At 44.3% G+C, this 24,650-nt stretch overlaps 3 protein-coding genes across 4 annotated transcripts in view; 2 read left to right on the top strand and 1 right to left on the bottom strand.

Annotated features, from left to right (window-relative positions):
• The window catches only part of LOC143767348 (uncharacterized), a 156,704-nt gene extending 148,325 nt beyond the window's left edge, over window positions 1-8,379 (top strand). For both annotated transcript variants that reach the window (XM_077255598.1, XM_077255599.1), the window contains exon 7: window positions 5,988-8,379. In XM_077255598.1, coding sequence (XP_077111713.1) covers window positions 5,988-7,834 — 1,847 coding nt within the window. In that variant the 3' untranslated portion in view covers window positions 7,835-8,379. The remainder of the gene's footprint in view (window positions 1-5,987) is intronic.
• Window positions 1-24,650, bottom strand: part of LOC143767362 (uncharacterized) — a 461,494-nt gene that overhangs the window by 219,190 nt on the left and 217,654 nt on the right. The window lies entirely within an intron of this gene.
• LOC143767385 (uncharacterized) overlaps window positions 1-24,650 on the top strand; it is a 266,024-nt gene that overhangs the window by 68,438 nt on the left and 172,936 nt on the right. The window lies entirely within an intron of this gene.

Below are 24,650 nucleotides of genomic sequence, written 5' to 3'. Positions count from 1 at the left end.
AGACGCATGCGTTACCGTATGCGGTTAAAAAAAAGCCGCGTTTGTACGCGTTTATATGCGTTTTTTTCATGAGTTTGCGGTTTTGGTGCGCATGATGAGAAATTTCACAAGAGAAAAATCAAGATAACCAGACACCGCCAATGGGACTACAGAGGGCGTGTATTATGGGATTTCTTTATATAGACCCCTGAACAGCTGGAATCTTCAGATTTTGCTCCTGTATCCTGTGTCATGATGGATCTTCGCATGGAGAGCTTTTATTTCAACCTGGATTTAAGCATCAAGCTGTGCTTTAGCTTGGGAGCAAGACAGAAATCGCGAAAGATGGAGAAGGAGACAACGTAGGCGTTTTTGGAGACACCCCATTATCGAACTACGTGAGAGCCGTGGAGCCTATCACACGCTGTATGGCGAGCTTAATGCCAACCCGGAGAAATTCCATGAATATACAAAGAAGTCGCAAGACTCGTTCCGGGATTTGCTTGCTCGTGTCCAAGGAGCCATATGGAGACAGGACACCCAGCTCCGTAGAGCGATTCCACCGGAGGAACGTCTGCTGGTTACATTAAGGTACGTTCCAAATCTAAAACAATGACAGTCCAAATTTTGTGTTTTCTGACATGTATGTTTTGGGTATTTTCCTTTCTTTAGCGTAACCACACCATAAATAGAATAGTTTGTAATTTTTTGGGGGTTTCTTTTTCTTACAGATTTCTGGCAACCGGAGAGAGTTTATCATCCCTCCACTTCCAATACTGGCTTGAAATATCCACCCTGTCCGGAATAGTTGCGGACACCTGTCGGGCTTTGTGGAATGTACTCCGGGATGAGTTTATACCCCTACCCACCGTCGACATGTGGCTTGAAATTTCGGAAAAATTCTGGAGTGTGTGTGATTTCCCCAACTGTTTAGGAGCGGTGGATGGAAAGCACATCCGCATTATCAAACCTGCCAGAACAGGATCGGAGTATTTCAACTATAAAAAATATTTTTCTGTTGTGCTCATGGCAATAGCTGATGCGAACTGTCGTTTCATCGCCGTGGACATTGGAGCTTTTGGCCGTGGCAACGATTCCCAGATTTTCAAGAACTCGGATATGAGCCCCCGTGTGTATGGCAAAAATTTCAATTTTCCCCCGCCACATCCTCTCCCCAACACTCAAGGTCCACCGATGCCATTTGTTATGGTTGGGGATGAGGCCTTTCAGATGTGTGAAAACCTACTGAAGCCCTATTCCAGTCGGGACTTGAACCACACTAGAAGGATCTTTAACTACAGACTGACCAGGGCCTGAAGAACAGTAGAGTGTACCTTTGGCATTCTGGTCTCTAAATGGCGCATTCTTGCATCAGCCATAAATCTAAAAGTGGAAACAGTCGACGAGGTGGTCAAAGCCGGTGTGGTTCTGCACAATTATATAATGGCTAAGGAGCAACCCAACATTGAACTGGATGAACCAGTTGCACACCCACTGCCCGATTTCCAGCATCACCCGCTGCGGTCAACTGCAGCAGTTGGTCACATGCGGGACCAATTTGCTGCCTTTTTTGATTCAGATATTGGACGTGTGCCATGGCAGAACAATGTTGTGTAAATGTCCTGTTGTAATTCGATCTGTACCAGTAATTTTCTGCAATGATAATAATATTTCTCATTAATAAACTTTATTTTTGGTTGTGTTGACCGTGTCTCCTATGTATTTCCTCTACAAACCAAGGCTGTCCTAAAACTAGCAGTATTTGGTCTGTATTTAATATCAGTATTTGTAATCCAAAACCAGGAGTGGGTGATAAAGGCAGAGGTGCTAGTTATTATGTTAATATCATAATTTACTTCTAATTGTTCCACTCCTTGTTTTGGCTTACAAATACTGATATAAAACACTGGCCACATACTGCTAGTGTTATGGCAGACATGTTGCTTTATTGGTAAGCTTGTTGACGTCATTGCGTCCTGATTCTGTTCTGCTGTATCCATTGGACACAGACTGAAGAGACAATGACTGTCACTCTAAAGAGATCTATACTCATCAAGTCAGGTGTCAGAAATAATGAATTCATGATACACATATAACAGCCTCATGAATTCACTACTTCTGAAACCTGTGCAGGTGAGCATAGATATGCCATGTGTGATCACCATCGTCACTTCAATTTGTGTGTAATAGATTATGTACACAGAAGAGAAAATGGAGGTTATACAAGGAAGTTCTCTACTCACCAGGTCAGGTGTCCTAACGAATGAGTTTTTTGACACCTGACCTGTTCAGTAGAGGTCTGCACTGTATGTCCGCCATTTTCTCTTTTGACTGCAACACTAGTCACAGACAAAGTAGAAAGAATTGATTATGGAGATAATACAAGTATACATTTTTTGGCCCACCTCATATCTCTATACTAAAGACACACAAAACTGCAGTCTTTTTTTTTTATATAACTACTTGAGATATGATGTTTCAAAAAAATAAAGTGTGTGGCGAAGTTTCTTATTTGGCGCACGGTGTGTGTTGCCGGCGGCGAAAGACACAATAAACCAAACATAATTGGGGCAAAAAAACTTTGTATTTTTTAACAACCAAAATATTTATTTAACTGCGCCGGCTTGGGGTAGAGTGATGTAAACGGGGGGTGTGAAGCACTGAGACCTGGCTAACGGTGGACGACGCAGAGGTGGCAGGAGAAGGGGCAATGAAACTAGTAGGGTCTGGAAGTTCGGGGATGGGGATGGGGGAGGAATACTAAGAGTCCTCTGTTTTGTTTTTTTTGTTTGTTTTTTTGGGTTTGCCGGGTTCTGGGAAGCCTTGGTGGGCTCATATGGCGTGGTGTAGTAGTGGGTGACCTGTCAGGGTCCGGCTGCATCATGCCAGAGTCCATAGTGCTCGTAGAGCGTGCAGCCATGCCAGAGTCCATAGTGCTCGTAGAGCGTGCAGCCATGCCAGAGTCCATAGTGCTCATAGAGCATGCAGCCATGCCAGAGTCCATGGTGCTCGTAGAGCGTGCAGCCATGCCAGAGTCCATAGTGCTCGTAGAGCGTGCAGCCATGCCAGAGTCCATAGTGCTCATAGAGCATGCAGCCATGCCAGAGTCCATAGTGCTTGTAGAGCGTGCAGCCATGCCAGAGTCCATAGCGCTCGTAGAGTGTGCAGCCATGCCAGAGTCCATAGTGCTCGTAGAGGGTCCTGCTGCATCGTGGTGGTGGCGGTACGGAAGGCCATGCCAGGGTCCTGCTGCATCGTGGTGGTGGCGGTACGGAAGGCCATGCCAGGGTCCTGCTGCATCGTGGTGGTGGCGGTACGGAAGGCCATGCCAGGGTCCTGCTGCATCATGGTGGTGGCGGTACGGAAGGCCATGCCAGGGTCCTGCTGCATCAAGGTGTCAGTGGAGGAGGTCCAAGCAGGAGCTGCAGTTGTCATGGTGGTGGCGGTGGGATGTCCAACTGCACTCGGCATGGTGGTGGTGCTGTAGTGGTGTCCGGCAGTGCTAGCAATTGAGGTGGCCGTGCATCGGTATGCAGCAGAGGTCGGCATTGAGGTTAATCGTGACAGTGAAGGCACAGGTGGATATGCCGACACTGTCTGCTGGAAATACCGACTCTGCTGCATAGCCTGCATGTAAGCAGCATTGCAGGCCAGCATGACACTCAGCTGGAGATCAGGAGTAAGGTGTTCCGACATGCCCTGCTCAATTTGGTTAAAAAAATGATGTGCTGGCCTCTGGAGGTCGGCTTTCACTTGGTCAAGGCTTTTGGTGACCTCCTGGATACGTGCATTCAAGAGGTTATGTGAAAGATCCATTCGGTCACTCAAAGCCTTGAATGCGTCATGTAAAACCGAGCTCAAGTGCAAAAACTCGGGCATGAGTGACCTGTCTGATGCCCTCTGCCGCTGCCGGGAGGAGCCCCCAAAAAAAGGGGCAGTGGAAGAGGACTGCGAAAGGGGAAGACCTGATGGACCAGCTCCCTGGTCTCCAGTTAGTGTGGAAGGCCCACTTGCTGCTGGATGGCTGGGACGGGTCCGTGGCTGTCGGATGAAGGACCGCTCCAGAACCTGGGCCAACAGTTGTGCTCCATGTGCTGTGAAAAAAGGAAAAAGAAAATTAATACCAAAAATTAACCAGACGCAAAATCCTGTGGAATAGAAATATACAGATTATGGCAATACAATACAACCTAATGCAAGGGAATAATACTTACGTTCTCTGGGCAAGGACTGGTCTTAAAAATGCCAGAACGCGATGGTATTTGTATTTTCTGATCCTTGCTCCTGAACCACTGGGAACACGGCTCTCTTGACGCAGGTCCTTGTTGAAGCGGACCTTCATCGAATGCCAACGTGTTTTGACTTTGGCCACTGGTAAAAAAAAAAAAAAAGGTCAGAAAATGGACTTTTGGCCCTGCTCACACAACTGTGTGTGATGAGAGAAACTCCTGAGTTTCTTTCATCACACGCAGTTGTGTGAGCACGGCCAAGGTCTCTGCTGCTTCACACTGCAGTGCAATACTTACCAAATGCATTTCGGACCCGAGTCGGGGCGTTGTCCCAGCCATCCCACATCTCTTTGGCCACCTCATTCCATAGGCGCCGGATCGTGACGTTGTTTGAGTGCAGTGGATCCCAGGTGTCCCACAATGGGACTCGCTCCTGGACCAGGGAGATGAGGGATGAGGAGGTAATTTTCAATTTAGGTCATCATCACGTTGTGGAACCTAAAAATTAAATAAAGTCATTAAAGTTTAGTGAATTAACATAAGGTAAAAAAAGAAAAAAGATGCTGAGAAATGGCATGAATAGGAAAGTCAACATACAAAAGGATTCCAGAAGAAAAAAGTTAAGAAATAGGAATGGAAAGAAAAGAAGATTCAAGAATATTAGACTGAGGATACAGTAAACAGTCAGCCTTGTATACGTATCCGCTGCCGTCTTTCCACCCGACCTTGAGTCCACTGCTCCTGCCCAGTTTGTGCCGCAGTTGAAGAAGAGCTCTAAAAAAATGAAAAATTCAAATTGTCACATGTGTAGATGTGACAGTGAATACTTACCAATCTGACAAGGCAAGTACACACCTCACTGACATGCTTGACTTCCGACTGCCCAGGACGAAACTCCTCATCAGAAGAAGAAGAAGCAGAAGACATTCTGATGCATGCAGAAAGAAAGAAATGCAAGAAATTCGGACATGTAGAGACAGAAAATAGAAAATAAAGGCATTGGCTAGGATATACTCACATTGTTCAGGGTCTTGTTTTCCTCCAAGATGTAGCCTGTGTCTTGTCTGCTTCAGTGTCTGCTGAGAGTGACCTGCAAATGTCCACTCCCTCCCTTTATCACCTTGTATGTGGGGGGTGGCTTATCAGTGTCTAGACATGTTTTTCTCTATTGAAACGCATGCGTTCACGAACGCAAGCAAACGCATGTGCTTGTAAACTCATGCGTTCATATAGACAGCAATGCGGTTTTTTTTTGCCGCAATCCTTGCTCAATCGACCGCATGCGTTTCCAGGCGACAAATTGACGCCTCTAAAAATTACTACATGTTGCATTTCCGTGCCAAGTCGCAAACGATGTATGCGTCATCAAACGCGAAAAATTAAAAACGCATGCATCCCTAATGTTAAATATAGGAATACACAACGCATGCGGATATATGCGGTAGAAACGCTGCGGACACAACCGCAAATGTGAAACCAGCCTTAGATAACTTCACCATACAGTTCATTTCATTTCTGAAATCAAGTCTCTAACAGACATCTCTGGTGGGTTATCTTCCAGGAGAACAAAATAATTGGAAACTCAATATCTTCTGTTCATATACTGTAAATGGATAGTTTGTCTTGCCCAAATTGCTGAGTTCAGGGCATTTTCGTCCAATGTAGGTGGGGCCTTAGGTCAGGTATTAATAGGAAATTTGCTAATTTAGAAATGTTATTTAACAAATTATAATTTTTTGGGTCCTAGAATTTAAAAAAGTAATATTTTTTTCTTGGCAGAAGACTATACTAGAACCTCAGATGGACATCTGATATCTTCAGATTTTATAACAGATTATGGCGGTATGATAGAAGATGTGCATGAAATTAATTTATTCATTCCAGCTATACCGTCAACCCTTCAAAGCAAAGATTTGTCTTCTGATTATTTTCAACAAGTCCTGTCTACTAATTCATTACATACTGTTAATCAAAATAATCATAACCAAAGGAGTATTGAACATCAAAAAATTTGCAAAGGAGAAAGTCCACTTTCATGTTCAGAATGTAGTAAATGTTTTAACCAGCATGCAGATCTTGTTAGACATCAGAGAATTCACACAAGGGAGAAGCCATTTTCATGTTCGGAATGCGGAAAATGTTTTACAATTAAATCAAACCTTCGTAAACATGAGAGATGTCACACAGGGGAAAAGCCATTTTCATGTTCAGAATGTGGAAAATGTTTTGACCGCAAATCAAATCTTATTACACATCACAAAATTCACTCAGGGGAGAAGCCATTTTCATGTTCTGAATGTGGCAGATGTTTTGCAATTAAATCAAATCTTACAAAACATGAGAGAATTCACATCGGGGATAGGCCATTTCCGTGTTCAGAATGTAGAAAATGCTTTATCCATCATTCAGATCTTGTTAGGCATCAGAGAATTCACACAGGAGAGAAGCCATTTTTATGTTCACAGTGTGGGAAATGTTTTCAAGAGCATACATATCTTGTCCGACATCTGAGAAGACATACAGGGGTGAAGCCTTTTTCATGTTTAGAGTGTGGAAAATGTTTTACTGATAAATCGAGTCTCAATGAACATAAGAAAAATCACACAGAGGAAAAGCCCTTTTCATGTTCAGAATGTGGAAAATGTTTTGGTCAGAAATCACAACTTCTTACGCATCAGAGAATTCACACAGGAGAGAAGCCATTTTCATGTTCGGAATGTGGAAAATGTTTTACAGATAAATCAAAGCTTGGTAAACATGAAAGAATTCACACAGGAGAGAAACCATTTTCATGTTCAGAATGTGGGAAATGTTTTAGCCACAAATCAGATATTATTGTGCATCAGAAAATTCACACAGGGGAGAAGCCATTTTCATGTCCAGAATGTGGCAGACGTTTTACAATTAAATCAAATCTTGTGAGACATGAGAGAACACACACTGGGGAGAGGCCATTTCCATGTTCAGAATGTAGTAAATGTTTTAGCCACCATTCATCTCTTCTTAGGCATCAGAGAATTCACACAGGGGAGAAGCCATTTTCATGTTTGGAATGTGGAAAATGTTTTATAAGTAAATCAAGTCTTGGTAAACATGAGAGAAATCACACAGGGGAGAAGCCATTTTCATGTTCAGAATGTGGAAAAAGTTTTGGTCACAAATCAGATATTATTGTGCATCAGAAAATTCACACAGGGGAGAAGCCATTTTCGTGCTCAGAATGTGGAAAATGTTTCACAATTAAATCAAACCTTCATAAACATGAGAGATGTCACACAGGGGAAAAGCCATTTTCATGTTCAGAATGTGGGAAATGTTTTTACCAGAATGCATACCTTGTCCGACATCAGAGAAGACACACAGGGGTGAAACCTTTTTCATGTTCGGCATGTGGAAAATGTTTTACCGATAATTCGAGTCTCAGTAAACATAAGAGAAATCACACAGAGGAGAAGCCCTTAAAATGTTCAGAATGTGAGAAGTGTTTTAGCCACAAATCAAATCTTATTGCGCATCAGAAAATACACTTAGGGGAGAAGCCATTTTCATGTTTAGAATGTGGAAAAGCTTTCAATTGGAAATCATATCTTGTCAATCATCAAAAAACTCACACAAAAGAGAAGTAGTTTTCCTGTTCACATTGTGGGAAATGTTTTAAACAATATCTTCCTTTGTTTCTCATTAGAGAATTCACATAATGGCAAAGTCATTTTCTAAACGTAGGAAACTTTTTAGTGTAAATCCACTTTTCTTTTCTTACACATCAAAGAACTCACCGATTGAAGAAGCCATTTTCATGTTCATATTGCCGTAAAAAAACTGTTGTTGAGAAACCAAATCTTAGTGGCGATCAAAAACCCCACACAGGAGATAAAACATTTTCATGCTCCAAGTGAATATTCACAGAAGTCATGTTTTGATAAAAAACAAACAAGGTACACAGGGAGAAAAACACTGTGCAACAACTCTCTAAACTGCATCTGGCCAGCGTCTAATCACTGCTGGCCAGACTGCACTGTCATCCAAAATGTATCTCCACTCTGCACACCCATACAGTAACTCTTGATCAAAATTCAAGTCACATTGCTAAGTGGGGAAATGTGATTTTAATATTTGTGAAATGTTTTCTTTACGCAGTTGTTTTTATATGTTTTATTAAAATGAATCATCTCCTTTATCCACTGTATCCTTTTTTCCTTTTTTTCAGCCAGGCCGGCTAATAAAAAGAGGAGCCGCAGACTCCAGCAAAGAAAAGGCAGTTTTCATGGCTCCCATCCAGGGACCTTGGAATACTGACCTGGCCACTGAACCAGGGCCCTGTCAATTTATTAGGTCATCTCATCTTTTAGCCACAATATCCACAAATTGTTGTGCTGTACTGTCATGGCCAAACGTTTTTAGACTGACAAAATTTTCGTTTTCACAACATTTCTGCTTCAGTGTTTTTATCGTTACTTAAGTACAATTATAACTATTTGGGTTTTTTTACATTTTATTAACAAAAACATTAAGTTTATGTAAAGACTCAATATTTACAGAGTTGACCCTTATTTTTCCAGACTTCTGCAATTTGCTCTCACAGATTCTTGGCCATATCCTGACTGATAGCAATTTATCCTTGTCTAATTACTGCTTGGAGTTTATCACAGTTTCTGTGTTTTTGTTTGTCCACCTGCTTTTTGAGGACTGACCACAGGTGGGATTGAGATAGGGAAAGGTTATTCGCCATGGACCCTAATTGGCAATGTTTTGTTCAGTGAATCACTTAGTTATTGCTTTTGCCTTCACATCATGCTGGAAAAAGCATCGTTCATCACCAAATTGATTCTGGATGGTTGGGAAAATTTGCTCTTAGAGGATGTTTACATCCATTCTTTATTCATGGCAGTGTTCATAGGCAAATTGTGAGGGAGGCCACTCCATGGATGAAAAGCCCCCACACATGAATGGTCTCAGGAGCCTTTATGGTTGGCATGACACAGGACTTAGAGTTGAGCGAATATGTTTGGGTTCCCTCTTATTCAGTAAGCTATATTGCTTACTGAATAAGCTGCAGAGGGAACCCAGCTTCCTGGATCGTGCCGGCCAACAAACAGGCTCTCCATGCATGTGCTGTGACAATGAAGCTATGATGGCTCGCACACGACAAATTTGGAAGTGACGGTGCTAGTGAAAGGAGCACAAAGTTCCGAATATACTAGATATGAAGATCACTGCACACGTACAAGTTGAAGGTATGCTTAGGGTGGAAATTTTATTTATAGTGGTTTTTTGGAGAAAGCGACTGGTAAGCGTTGACGTTTCGGCTAGTATATAGCCTTGGTCACAACGTCGCTAAAATATGAAGAGTCTCTCTTGATTTGAGAAATGGTGATGTAGAGCAAGGAAATTTATTATCCCTGACAATTTGGTTGATTGTCATATATCATAGGATATTCTTTGCCAATGGTTGGTAGGGATGAGGATGGCAAATCTGTGCCAGGGGCCCTGGTGGTATGTATGAAGGCTTGTTTGTCCAATGATGTGGCGTCCAGACCCCAGTGGGCGTAGTACTACAAGGCCCAGTGTTTGTCCGGCAATAAATCCATAGGTGGCGCAGCGGTGTGAGGCTGACACTCCCGTGTCTCAGCTTAGACACGGGAGTGTCAGCCTCACACCGCTGCGCCACCTATGGATTTATTGCCGGATAAACACTGGGCCTTGTAGTACTACGCCCACTGGGGTCTGGACGCCACATCATTGGACAAACAAGCCTTCATACATACCACCAGGGCCCCTGGCACAGATTTGCCATCCTCATCCCTACCAACCATTGGCAAAGAATATCCTATGATATATGACAATCAACCAAATTGTCAGGGATAATAAATTTCCTTGCTCTACATCACCATTTCTCAAATCAAGAGAGACTCTTCATATTTTAGCGACGTTGTGACCAAGGCTATATACTAGCCGAAACGTCAACGCTTACCAGTCGCTTTCTCCAAAAAACCACTATAAATAAAATTTCCACCCTAAGCATACCTTCAACTTGTACGTGTGCAGTGATCTTCATATCTACTGTGCTGTGACAATGACACAGCCACGACACATGCAGCTGCGGTGCCAATCAGCTGATCGGCCAGCGCAATCCAGGAGGCCGGGTTCCCGCTGCATCTTATTCGGTAAGCACTATAGCTTGCCGAATAAGAAGTAATCCAAACATATTTACTCAATGCTACACAGGACTTATGGTAGAGCTCAACTTTTTTTTTTCAAACAACCATCAACCATACATCCAGATGACTACAACATGGGCGACAGGACAGCAGTTTAGGTTCATATTCTGGGACTAGCAGTGCCGTTCAGGTAGGGAGCTTGGTGGCTTATTCCTGAATTGGTCTTCTAATTAACTGTTTTTTATGAGCCTTTGATGTGGCTTACAATATTTAGACACCTAGCTTCCTTCCTCTAGTGGCCAGTAGTGTTGAGCGATACCTTCCGATATTTGAAAGTATCGGTATCGGATTGGATCGGCCGATATCCAAAAAATTGCGGATATCGCCGATACCGGTACCCGATACCAATACAAGTCAATGGGACACAAATATCGGAAGTGATCCTGGATGGTTCCCAGGGTCTGAAGGAGAGGAAACTCTCGTTCAGGCCCTGGGATCCATATTCATGTAAAAAATAAAGAATAAAAATAAAAAATATGGATATACTCACCCTCGGACGGCCCCTGGCTGTCACCGCTGCAAGCGTCTGCCTCCGTTCCTAAGAATGCAGAGTGAAGGACCTTCGATGACGTTGCGGCTTGTGATTGGTCACGTGACCGCTCATGTGACCGCTCACGCAACCAATCACAAGCCGCGACGTCATTGCAGGTCCTACACTCACTGCATTCTTAGGAACGGAGGCTGCCGATTGCACGGCTGAGGTCCGGGTCCGTCGGAGGGGTGAGTATATCCATATTTTTTATTTTTATTCTTTATTTTTTACATGAATATGGATCCCAGGGCCTGAAGGAGAGTCTCCTCTCCTCCAGACCCTGGGAACCATACGCACCGCACATGCCTGGGAACTTATAGGAACTTCGATTTCCGATATCACAAAAATATCACAGGGTTCCCGCTGCATCTTATTCGGTAAGCACTATAGCTTGCCGAATAAGAAGTAATCCGAACATATTTACTCAATGCTACACAGGACTTATGGTAGAGCTCAACTTTTTTTTCAAACAATCATCAACCATACAGCCAGATGACTACAACATGGGCGACAGGACAGCAGTTTAGGTTCATATTCTGGGACTAGCAGTGCCGTTCAGGTCGGGAGCTTGGTGGCTTATTCCTGAATTGGTCTTCTAATTAACTGTTTTTTATGAGCCTTTGATGTGGCTTACAATATTTAGACACATAGCTTCCTTCCTCTAGTGGCCAGTAGTGTTGAGCGATACCTTCCGATATTTGAAGGTATCGGATTGGATCGGCCGATATCCAAAAAATTGCGGATATCGCCGATACCGATACCCGATACCAATACAAGTCAATGGGACACAAATATCGGAAGTGATCCTGGATGGTTCCCAGGGTCTGAAGGAGAGGAAACTCTCATTCAGGCCCTGGGATCCATATTCATGTAAAAAATCTAATATATAAAGCTGAATGTGTGTGTGTGTGTATGTATGTATGTATGTATGTATGTCCGGGATTGGCATCTGAACCGTCGCAGCTACAGCCACAAAATTTTGCACAGTCACACGTCTGGACCCCGAGAGCGTCATAGGCTATGTTGTGAGGTGAAATTTTAACCCCGCGCTTTCCAATTCACCAAACAATTTTGCCCCTATCTACATAATGGGGAAAAAGTGAAAGGAAAAGTGTTGGATGCGTCGCAGCTACAGGCACAACATTTTGCACAGTCACACGTCTGGACCCCGAGAGCGTCATAGGCTATGTTGTGAGGTGAAATTTTAACCCCGCGCTTTCCAATTCACCAAACAATTTTGCCCCTATCTACATAATGGGGAAAAAGTGAAAGCAAAAGTGTTGGAGGCGTCGCAGCTACAGGCACAAAATTTTGCACAGTCACACGTCTGGACCCCGAGAGCGTCAAAGCTATGTTGTAAGGTGAAATTTTAACCCCGCTCTTTCCAATTCACCAAACAATTTTGCCCCTATCTACATAATGGGGAAAAAGTGAAAGGAAAAGTGTTGGAGGCAAATTAACAGCTGCCAGATGTGAACAAAGGGGACTTAAAGAATGACAGCGATAGCGCCAAAGAGTATATACTGTACAGTTGCTAAGGTGGGGCCCCGACATTAGATAATCACCACACCACCACGGGGATATGAACACACACACAAAATGCGCCACACACTACCACGTGCTCGAACACATATACGACCCTCAGCGCACATTTCACCACACATACACCAACCTCGCCACATAAAAGTCGAAACACAAAAGTCGCCGCTCAAAACTCGCCACGCGCAAAACTCTCCACATGCAAAACTCACCACACGTGCAAAACTCACCTCATGGAAAACTCGCCACACGCAAAACTTGCACACGCGGAAAAATTGCCACATGCACAAAAGTTGCAACACATGCAAAAGTTGCCTCACACAAAACTTGCACATACTCAAAAGGCACCACACATAAAACTCGCCACGCGCAAAACTCGCCATGCGCAAAACTTGCTGCACACAACTTGCTACACTAACCTGTCACATGCAACTCGACACACAAAAAGTTGCTACACGCATGTCGCCACACAAAACTCATCTCACAAAAGTCGCTACATGCATGTCGCCACACGCAACTCAACACACACAACTTGACACACGAAACCCGCCCTAAAACACACACAAGTCTGGTATTATCCTTCAAAAATAAAAATCCGATTAATAAGCTGAAAAACTACAAGAGCAACAAATGTACCATATAGGAATCCGGCAGCTGTCAGTCACATGACCAGTCTATTATGTGTATGTGTGAGCTAATATATACTGCCAGGGGGTGGGCTTACTGTTGGCTGGGGATTTATCAGGCTGCCAATTTAGCTTACAAATACTGAGGTAAAAATACTGACCAAATAACGTGTGAACGAGGGCTAATACAGGAGGAGATGACATACAGATATATACTATATACAGGAGGAGATGACACACAGGTATATACTATTTACAGGGGAGATGACACACAGGTATATACTATATACAGGAGATGACACACAGATATATACTATATACAGGAGAGATGACACACAGGTATATACTATATAGAGGAGGAGATGACATACAGGAACATACTACATACAGGATGAGATGACACACAGGTATATACTATATACAGGAGCAGATTACCTACAGGTACAGTATATAGTATATACAGGAGGAGATGACATACAGGTATATGCTATGTATAGGAGGAGATGACATACAGGTATATACTATATACAGGAGGAGATGACACACATATATACTATATATAGGTGAGATGACACACAGGTATATACTATATACAGGAGATTACATACAGGTATATCTAATATATAAAGCTGAATGTGTGTATGTATGTATGTATGTATGTATGTATGTATGTATGTGTGTATGTCCGGGATTGGCATCTGCACCGTCACAGCTACAGCCACAAAATTTTGCACAGTCACACGTCTGGACCCCGAGAGCGTCATAGGCTATGTTGTGAGGTGAAATTTTAACCCCGCGCGTTCCAATTCACCAAACAATTTTGCCCCTGTCTACATAATTGGGAAAAAGTGAAGGGAAAAGTGTTGGAGAAAAATTGACAGCTGCCAGATGTGAACAATGGGGACTTAAAGAATGAGAGCGATGGCGCCAAAGAGTATATACCGTACAGTTGCTAAGGTGGGGCCCCGACACAAACACAAAATGCGCCACACACTACCACGTGCTTGAACACATATACGACCCTCAGCGCACATTTCACCACACATACACCAACCTCGCCACATAAAAGTCGAAACACAAAAGTCACCACTCAAAACTCGCCACACGCAAAACTCGCTACATGCAAAACTCGCCATATGCAAAACTAGGCTCACGCAAAACTCGCCACACGCAAAACTCACCTCATGGAATACTCACCTCATGCAAAACTTGCACACACAGAAAAATTGCCACATGTACAAAAGTTGCACCACATGCAAAAGTTGACTCACACAAAACTTGCACATACTCAAAACGCACCACACATGAAACTCGCCACGCGCAAAACTCGCCATGCTCAAAACTTGCTGCACACAACTTACTATACTAACCTGTCACATGCAACTCGACACACAAAATGTTGCTACACGCATGTCGCCACACAAAACTCATCTCACAAAAGTCACTACATGCATGTCGCCACACGCAACTCAACACACACAACTTGATACATGAAACTCGCCCTGAAACACACACAAGTCTGGTATTGTCCTTCAAAAATAAAAATCTGATTAATAAGCAGACAAACTACAAGAGCAACAAATGTACCATATAGGAAATACGGCAGCTGTCAGTCACATGACCTGTCTATTATGTGTATGTGTGAGCTAATATATACTGCCAGGGGGTGGGCTTACTGTTGGCTGGGGATTTATCAGGCTGCCAATAGCAACCAATCACAGCTCAGCTTCTATTTTGCTACAGTTAATTAATCTGAGCTCTGATTGGTTAATATAGGCAACAAAGACATTCTCAGTATAACAAAGCTAATATATGTTGTGAAATTCTTCTATTAGCTTAGTTTTTGCCTTTTAATAATTACATTTCTATCTATTTGTTTTGTGGTTTTTGTGTGCAGAATAAATTTTTGTTAACACATTCTATTTTGCTAACAGCAGTCATTAACCCGGGCGAAGCCGGGTAGTACAGCTAGTAAAGAATAAAAATAAAAAATATGGATACACTCACCCTCGGACGGCCCCTGGCTGTCACCGCTGCAAGCGTCTGCCTCCGTTCTTAAGAATGCAGAGTGAAGGACCTTCGATGACGTCGCGGCTTGTGATTGGTCACGTGACCGCTCATGTGACCGCTCATGCAACCAATCACAAGCCGCGACGTCATCGCAGGTCCTACACTCACTGCATTCTTAGGAACGGAGGCTGCCGGTTGCACGGCTGAGGTCCGGGTCCGTCGGAGGGGTGAGTATATCCATATTTTTTATTTTTATTCTTTATTTTTTACATGAATATGGATCCCAGGGCCTGAAGGAGAGTCTCCTCTCCTCCAGACCCTGGGAACCATACGCACCGCACATGCCTGGGAACTTATAGGAACTTCCGATTCCGATTTCCGATATCACAAAAATATCGGAACTCTGTATCGGAATTCCGATACAGCGAATATCGGCCGATACCCGATATTTGCAGTATCGGAATGCTCAACACTAGTGGCCAGTTATAGCTTCCCTTACTTGGGTTCACATGTGTTTCTATGCCACTTCCCAGCTTATTTTTATTTCTGATTTTGGCCTGTGTTTAGAATATTCTTCTGCGTGACGCTTCTGTTCCTGACTTCTTTTTATTGATTAGTCATGTGCGAGTTTACTCGTTGCTCTGGTTTTCCCGAGCACACTCAGGTGATCTCCGAGTATTTGTTAGTGTTCGGAGATTTAGTTGTCATCACCTCAGCTGAATGATTTACAGCTATTAGCCAGCCTGAGTACATGTGGGGGTTGCCTGGTTCTAGGGAATCAGCTAACATAGAAAAAAACTCAGAAAAAACACATACCAAGTGATAAAGCCTTCCTAATACCCTGTCTGATGACAAATGCACACTTAGCAGGATGCAGCAGGCCTCCACTGATAAAGGCTAGGTGCGGCACGAGTGCAAACTACTTGATAAAAACAACCACCCCTATCCTCCAAACATTGCAGGGGTTGGCTGCCTAGTAGAAAAAATGCACATTGATATGACTCACATAGGACGCCAGTCACACTGATAAGTGTGGTGCACAGTGTCTGGTATGCAACCTATTAATGACGCCCCTTGTATTAACAGGCGGGCTGCCCAGCACTATAATATGCAGCACACGGTGACAGACGCCCCCCCAAAAAAAAAAACCTAACCAACATAAAAAGGCCTGGCCACATCCTGCAAAAAAGGATATGATATAGTGCAAAAAAATGTATGCATATGATAAACACATACACTATATGAGGTATTGGTTTATTATTTTGGCCAAAACAACGTAAGCCCGCAACCCAACGTCAAGGGTCCCCATAATAATGCGGGTCCTACCACTAATATCATAAAACAGCTAACATAGAAAAAAACTCAGAAAAAACACATACCAAGTGATAAAGCCTTCCTAATACCCTGTCTGATGACAAATGCACACTTAGCAGGATGCAGCAGGCCTCCACTGATAAAGGCTAGGTGCGGCACGAGTGCAAACTACTTGATAAAAACAACCACCCCTATCCTCCAAACATTGCAGGGGTTGGCTGCCTAGTAGAAAAAATGCACATTGATATGACTCACATAGGACGCCAGTCACACTGATAGGTGTGGTGCACAGTGTCTGGTATGCAACCTATTAATGACGCCCCTTGTATTAACAGGCGGGCTGCCCAGCACTATAATATGCAGCACACGGTGACAGACGCCCCCCCCAAAAAAAAAAAAAAAAACCTAACCAACATAAAAAGGCCTGGCCACATCCTGCAAAAAAGGATATGATATAGTGCAAAAAAATGTATGCATATGATAAACACATACACTATATGAGGTATTGGTTTATTATTTTGGCCAAAACAACGTAAGCCCGCAACCCAACGTCAAGGGTCCCCATAATAATGCGGGTCCTACCACTAATATCATAAAACAGCTAACATAGAAAAAAACTCAGAAAAAACACATACCAAGTGATAAAGCCTTCCTAATACCCTGTCTGATGACAAATGCACACTTAGCAGGATGCAGCAGGCCTCCACTGATAAAGGCTAGGTGCGGCACGAGTGCAAACTACTTGATAAAAACAACCACCCCTATCCTCCAAACATTGCAGTGTGCATTTGTCATCAGACAGGGTATTAGGAAGGCTTTATCACTTGGTATGTGTTGGTTCTAGGGAATCCCCACATGTATTCAAGCTGGCTAGTAGCCGTAAATCATTCAGCTGAGGTGATGAAAACTAAATCTAGCAGTCATAAATACTCGGAGACTACCCGAGTGTGCTCGGGAAAACCCGAGCAACGAGTATATTCGCTCATCACTAGTATTGATACATCTTTTTGACCATCCTCTGCCAGCTTGCTCCATTATTTAGAAGCGACTCCTTGAACCCCTTCCATGGGCTCCTGCTCAAGTCCAGATCCTTGTTCAAGGGTTAAATGGGGAAGGCCTGGAAACCCCATGGGGTCTTCTAGATGGGGTGGCAAGCACAAAGCCTGTCTGTGGAAGCCCTATTGAGTGCTGCCAGCCTACCAAATACTGACCCTCCTGTGACACCGGTCAAATGAGCGCACATCATTATTTTATACTGCATAGATATGGCTGTGGTACTTGCAAAATAATTTGAGCTCCAGTAATGCCCAATTTTTTTTCTTCTCCCATAGCCACATATGCAACACAAGCTCCAAAAGTGTCATCATCTCTACTACATCGATGGTGGCTCCTCTACGAAGGGTTTTATGTAACTTAAACATATAAGTTTTCTGGGCAGGACATCACTGCATTACAAAAGTCGTAAGGTTAATTAATTAGTTAATGAACAAAGTCGCTTGGGGGCTTATTTTGACAAGTTCAGGTTTAGATAACCTTTTTGTGGATTCTTTTAGGGTGAGGATGAAAAAAAAATTGCAACATTAGGCCTGATTAATTAGGACTGGCGTTTTGCACAGATTTAATGAAAAAAGCACATCTTTCAACTGTTGTGCTATAAGCTGACACGCATTTCGGTCATAATTTATGCCACACTTGGATGTGGCTAGCACAAAGTGGAGTGGCTAGCACGAAGCCTGTCTGTGGAAGCCCTATTAAGAGCTGCCAGGCTACCAAATACAGACCCCCTGTGACAGCGGTCAATTAAGGGCACTGTGCATCATCATTTTTTTACTGCATGGAAATGACTATGGTACTTGCAAAATAATTTGTGCTCCAGTATTGCATTTTTTTTTTCTTCTCCCATAGCCCCATATGCAACAGAAACACCAAATATGTCATCATCTCTGCTACATCGATGGTGGCTTCTCTATGAGGAGCTTTAGGTAACATAAACATAGTTTAGTCTAGGTCAGTACATCACTGCACTCCAAAGGTGTAATGTTAATTAGTTAATGAACAAAGTCGTATTAGGGCTTATTTTTGGAGTTGACAAGTTCAGGATTAGATAAACCTTTTGGGGATATTTTGGAATGTGCACATGCTGCGGATTTGCCTTTGAAATTTTCTGCACGGATTCTTCCTCTCGGCAGAAAACGCAGTTGAAAAACCACGTGTTTTTGATGCGGATTTTCATGTGTTTTTTTCATGCGGATTTGTATTCGTTTTTGTAAGCTAAATACAGATATATTATTTAAGAAGATAATTTCTCCAATATGTGAAGCAGGGTCTGACATTGGAAAAAGGGATCTATAAGAAAAGAGGGAAAATAGAAATGTTTGAATAAACTGTGGTCTTCGTGGCTAGAAATGGGATAGGTAGATAGGTGGGATGGGAGAGTCTAGGGCCTGACTTGGTAAGAACAGAATAAGAGGTCTGCGGTCCTACATGGGATGATATCCATTCAGTATTATTGATGGTAGTGATATTGGAAGAGATGGGCTGTCTTCTTGGGTGGGGGCGGGAAAAGTTGGGAATGATGGGGTTTGGTTAGGGGGGAAAGTTTGTATTGAAAACAAGAATATAATATGTAAATTGTGCTGATATTCTTAATAAAAATTTGCTTGAGTTAAAAAAAAAATATATATATATATATATTATTTAACAAAAAAAAATTGTGATGTCATTTCCTAGTCCAACCCCTTCTTTTACATACTCCTTTGAACAATAATGTTTACACACACAGATAGAAAGATATATGTATAGATGATGGATAAATGCAATATGTTTAATTGAAAAAAAAATTGAAAACAAAATGACATGGGCTCCCGTGCAATTTCCAAACCAGAGAGGGAAAGCCAGGGACTGGGGGGCCGATGTTTATATCCTGGGAAGGGGGCCATACCCATGGAGCTTCCCAGGCTATTAATATCAGCTCACAACTGTATACTTAGCCTTTACTGGCTATTAAAATAGGGGAGCCCCCCAAAAAATGATGTGGGGTCCTCCATTAATTAATAACTGGAAAAGGCTATGCAGTCCCTGCGGGCTGATATTAATAGCCTAGGAAGGGGCCATGGATATTGCCCCCCCAGCTACAAACACCAGCTCTCAGCCGCCCCAGAAATGGCGCATCTCTAAGATGCCGCAATTCCGGCACTTAGCCTCTACCTTCCCACTTGCCCTGTACTGGTGGCAAGTGGGGTGTCAGGACTCTGAACATTTTTTACCTTTTGTGCATTGCTGCCCTTTTCCGGAGTGGCGTCTTTGGTCTCATGTGCACTGTGTCTTCCTGCTGTAGAGCTCCACCCTGGCCTTCGGTCTGTGCTGGAGTGTTCTGCCTTGCATCTGGCTCCTGACCTCTGGTTACTCCCTGGCTGTGTGCCTGCTCCTGTGGACCTGTATGGTGGTCCTGCTGCTCTGCTCTGGGTTCCTGCTGTGTGCACCAGTTCCGGTGGTCCTCCTTCGTCTGCTGCTCGTATTTACTTCCATCTGCATTTGCTGGACATGTAAGCGTTTGCGGCTCTGCAAAAGCCTGAGACTGTTGACCGGGCCTCCCTGGTTGAGCTGGGATATTATTTGAACTGCCTTATAAGCTTATCTATCTTTGTTTGGACTAAGACAAGGATTTATTCGTGTCAAGTATCCTTAAGAATAACTGCTTCATAGACTTTCTGCGTGATTGCATTTTGCGCTGAAGTTTCCTATAGACTGCTAAGCTGCGTTTAATATTTACACCAAGTGTTGTGGACTTCAGTTTCTCTCTGCACCTGTTTGAATCACCGTGTGATAATATAGACTTTACCACTTATAAAACTGTGTCCTGTAGTTGTCTTGGTCCACGCAAAGAGTCTCCTGAGTTATCCCCTATAATTATTACATGGGGTAATAGTTGTGGGGTTGATGTCACCTTTGTATTGTAAGGTGACATCAAGCCCACGGCTTAGTAATGGATAGGCATCAATAAGACACCTATCCATAACTAAAGTTATAGTTGTTACATGATAAAGAAAAAGCCAGAATAAAGTATTTTAATGAAAGAAAACACCACAGTTTCCCATATTTATTATACACCTAATTCCTGCGACGCCCTCGATCTCCTGCAATAAAAAAAATAAACACAAATACTCCCTGTTTTGATGTAAACCATTTAATAATGACTGTCCCATGACGATCTCCTGTGTAGAGCTGTCACATCAGGAGATGTGACCACTGTACAGGGGCCTCCGATGATACACTGACCGGAGTTAATACTCCCGCAGTGAAGTTCATCGGAGTTCGTGCTCTCACGTTACGGCACTACAGCTGCGTGAGAATTTTCCCACGCAGCGCTGCCGCAAGTGACAGGATGAACTTTGGTGATCTCTCCTGGCGGTGGAGTGATACAGTGTGGGAGGATACCTCCTGTCACTACACCGGTGTCACTGTATACCGGAGCCCATGTAGAGTGGTCACATCTCTCGATGTGACAGCTCTAGACTGGAGATCGTCGTGGGACACTCATTATTAAATAGATTATATTGGAACAAGGAGTATTTGTGATGGTTTATTATTTTTTTTATTTAAGGCGATCGAGGGCGTCGGGGATTAGTTGTTTGGTAAATATGTACTGTATGTCAGAGGCGTAGCTAGGGTTTTGGTTTGGGGGGGGGGGCAAAGCTTCTGAGTGGGCCCCTAACCAGGTAACCTTGATTATAACTGGGTGACGTGCTCTAATAGTGGAGAACCTCAGCAGATGACCCGCGCTATTATTAAAGATAATCTCTATATAAAGACCAACATGGATATTACCGCCAAATGGTCAGTGGTAGATACCAGCCCTGCAGAACATGTAAGAGATCATAGCACAGTTACAGATAATGTCTTCCCGCTGATGTCCTTTATGATGGAATCGTTCATTTTTCACGTCTTTTCCATCTGGTCCAGACCGACATGACAACTTCTTCCAGCTAGGACTCGTCTGCAGAGATTACAACAAAGACACGTTTCACTTCTAATATTCCAGCCCCAACACCATCTATTCCCAACCTGCACAAACTCCTTATCCTGCTGATACTCCAATACTGAGCCGCTGCTGCCGTATGTGACCCTATTACTGCCCCTGATACCCCTATACTGAGCCGCTGCTGCCGTGTGTCCCTATTACTGCACCTGATACCCCAATACTGAGCCGCTGCTGCCTTATGTGTCCCTATTACTGCACCTGATACACCAATACTGAGCCGCTGCTGCCGTATGTGTCCCTATTACTGCACCTGATACCCCAATACTGAGCCGCTGCTGCCATATGTGTCCCTTTTACTGCACCTGATACCCCAAAACTGAGCCGCTGCTGCCATATGTGTCCCTATTACTGCACCTGCTGTGTGGCTCTCTGTACCCTCTAAAGTAATGCCGGGTGCAAGTGCCCTAGAAAACAGTGCCCACATTTTGCCCCCTAGAAAGTAATATTGCCCTGTGTGCCCCTTTGATAGTCACGGTAACCTGAGTTCCCCTATAACAATAAGTGCCCACTTTACATTTAATAATGTCCTGAGTCTCCCCACTGAACAGCTCCCCTATACACAGTATAATGACCCCTAACTGTATAGTACCACCCACACAGTATACTGACCCCTTAGCCTCCAAACTGTTTGATGGTTCCTACACTGTAGGTTGGCCCCCTCACTGTAATCCCCACACTGTATGATGGCCCCATAGATAACCTCCATACAGTATAATTTGCCAGATAGTCCTCAATATAGTACAAGGCAGCACCCCTATAGGCAGACCCTGTTGTATAAAGCAGCTTCCCCATTGGCAGACCCTGTAGTATAAGACAGCACCCCTATCGGCAGACCCTGTAGTATGAGACAGTACCCCATAGGCAGACCCTGTAGTATAAGGCAGCACCCCATAGGCAGACCCTGTAGTATAAGGCAGCACCCCATAGGCAGACCCTGTAGCATAAGACAGTACCCCCATAGGTAGACCCTGTAATATTAAGCAGCACCCCCATAGGCAGATCCTGTAGTATAAGGCAGCACCCTCCCATAGGCAGATCCTGTAGTATAAGGCAGCCCCCCCATAGGCAGATCCTGTATATAAGGCAGCACCCCCTATAGGTAGATCCTGTATATAAGGCAGCACCCCCATAGGCAGATCCTGTATATAAGGCAGCACCCCCATAGGCAGATCCTGTATATAAGGCAGCACCCCCATAGGCAGATCCTGTATATAAGGCAGCACCCCCCATAGGCAGATCCTATATATAAGGCAGCATCCCCCAAATAGGCAGATCATGCATATAAGGCAGCACCCCCCAATAGGCAGATCCTGTATATAAGGCAGCGCCCCCCCATAACCACATCCTGTATATAAGGCAGCATCCCCCAATAGGCAGATCCTGTATATAAGGCAGCACCCCCCATAGCCAGATCCTGTATATAAGGCAGCACCCTCCCCCCATTAGGCAGATCCTGTATATAAGGCAGCACCCCCCCAATAGGCAGATCCTGTATATAAGGCAGCACCCCCCATAGCCAGATCCTATATATAAGGCAGCACCCCCCCAATAGGCAGATCCTGTATATTAGGCAGCACCCCCTAATAGGCAGATCCTGTATATAAGGCAGCACCCCCCATAGCCAGATCCTGTATATAAGGCAGCGCCCCCCATAGCCACATACTGTATATAAGGCAGCACCCCCCCAAAAGGCAGATCCTGTATATAAGGCGGCACCCTCCCCAATAGGCAGATCCTGTATATAAGGCAGCACCCCCCCTATAGGCAGATCCTGTATATAAGGCAGCAGCCCCCCATAGCCAGATCCTATATATAAGGCAGCACCCCCCAATAGGCAGATCCTGTATATAAGGCAGCACCCCCCCATAGCCAGATCCTGTATATAAGGCAGCACCCTCCCCCCAATAGGCAGATCCTGTATATAAGGCAGCACCCCCCCAATAGGCAGATCCTGTATATAAGGCAGCACCCCCCATAGCCAGATCCTATATATAAGGCAGCACCCCCCCAATATGCAGATCCTGTATATAAGGCAGCACCCCCCAATAGGCAGATCCTGTATATAAGGCAGCATCCCCCAAATAGGCAGATCATGCATATAAGGCAGCACCCCCCAATAGGCAGATCCTGTATATAAGGCAGCGCCCCCCCATAACCACATCCTGTATATAAGGCAGCATCCCCCAATAGGCAGATCCTGTATATAAGGCAGCACCCCCCATAGCCAGATCCTGTATATAAGGCAGCACCCTCCCCCCATTAGGCAGATCCTGTATATAAGGCAGCACCCCCCCAATAGGCAGATCCTGTATATAAGGCAGCACCCCCCATAGCCAGATCCTATATATAAGGCAGGACCCCCCCCAATAGGCAGATCCTGTATATTAGGCAGCACCCCCTAATAGGCAGATCCTGTATATAAGGCAGCACCCCCCATAGCCAGATCCTGTATATAAGGCAGCGCCCCCCATAGCCACATACTGTATATAAGGCAGCACCCCCCCAAAAGGCAGATCCTGTATATAAGGCGGCACCCTCCCCAATAGGCAGATCCTGTATATAAGGCAGCACCCCCCTATAGGCAGATCCTGTATATAAGGCAGCACCCCCCCATAGCCAGATCCTATATATAAGGCAGCACCCCCCAATAGGCAGATCCTGTATATAAGGCAGCACCCCCCCATAGCCAGATCCTGTATATAAGGCAGCACCCTCCCCCCAATAGGCAGATCCTGTATATAAGGCAGCACCCCCCCAATAGGCAGATCCTGTATATAAGGCAGCACCCCCCATAGCCAGATCCTATATATAAGGCAGCACCCCCCCCAATATGCAGATCCTGTATATAAGGCAGCACCCCCCCAATAGGCAGATCCTGTATATAAGGCAGCACCCCCCATAGCCAGATCCTGTATACAAGGCAGCGCCCCCCCAGAGCCACATACTGAATATAAGGCAGCACCCCCCCAAAAGGCATATCCTGTATATAAGGCGGCACCCTCCCCAATAGGCAGATCCTGTATATAAGGCAGCACCCCCCCTATAGGCTGATCGTGTATATAAGGCAGCACCCCCCATAGCCAGATCCTATATAAAAGGCAGCACCCCCCCAATAGGCAGATCCTGTATATAAGGCAGCACCCCCATAGCCAGATGCTATAT

The sequence above is a fragment of the Ranitomeya variabilis genome, chromosome 4 (genome assembly GCF_051348905.1).
Source record: "Ranitomeya variabilis isolate aRanVar5 chromosome 4, aRanVar5.hap1, whole genome shotgun sequence".
In the NCBI taxonomy this organism is placed as follows: Eukaryota; Metazoa; Chordata; class Amphibia; order Anura; family Dendrobatidae; genus Ranitomeya; species Ranitomeya variabilis.
The sequence above is the reverse complement of the archived record's forward strand: the minus strand, read 5'-3'. Positions and strand labels throughout refer to the sequence as shown.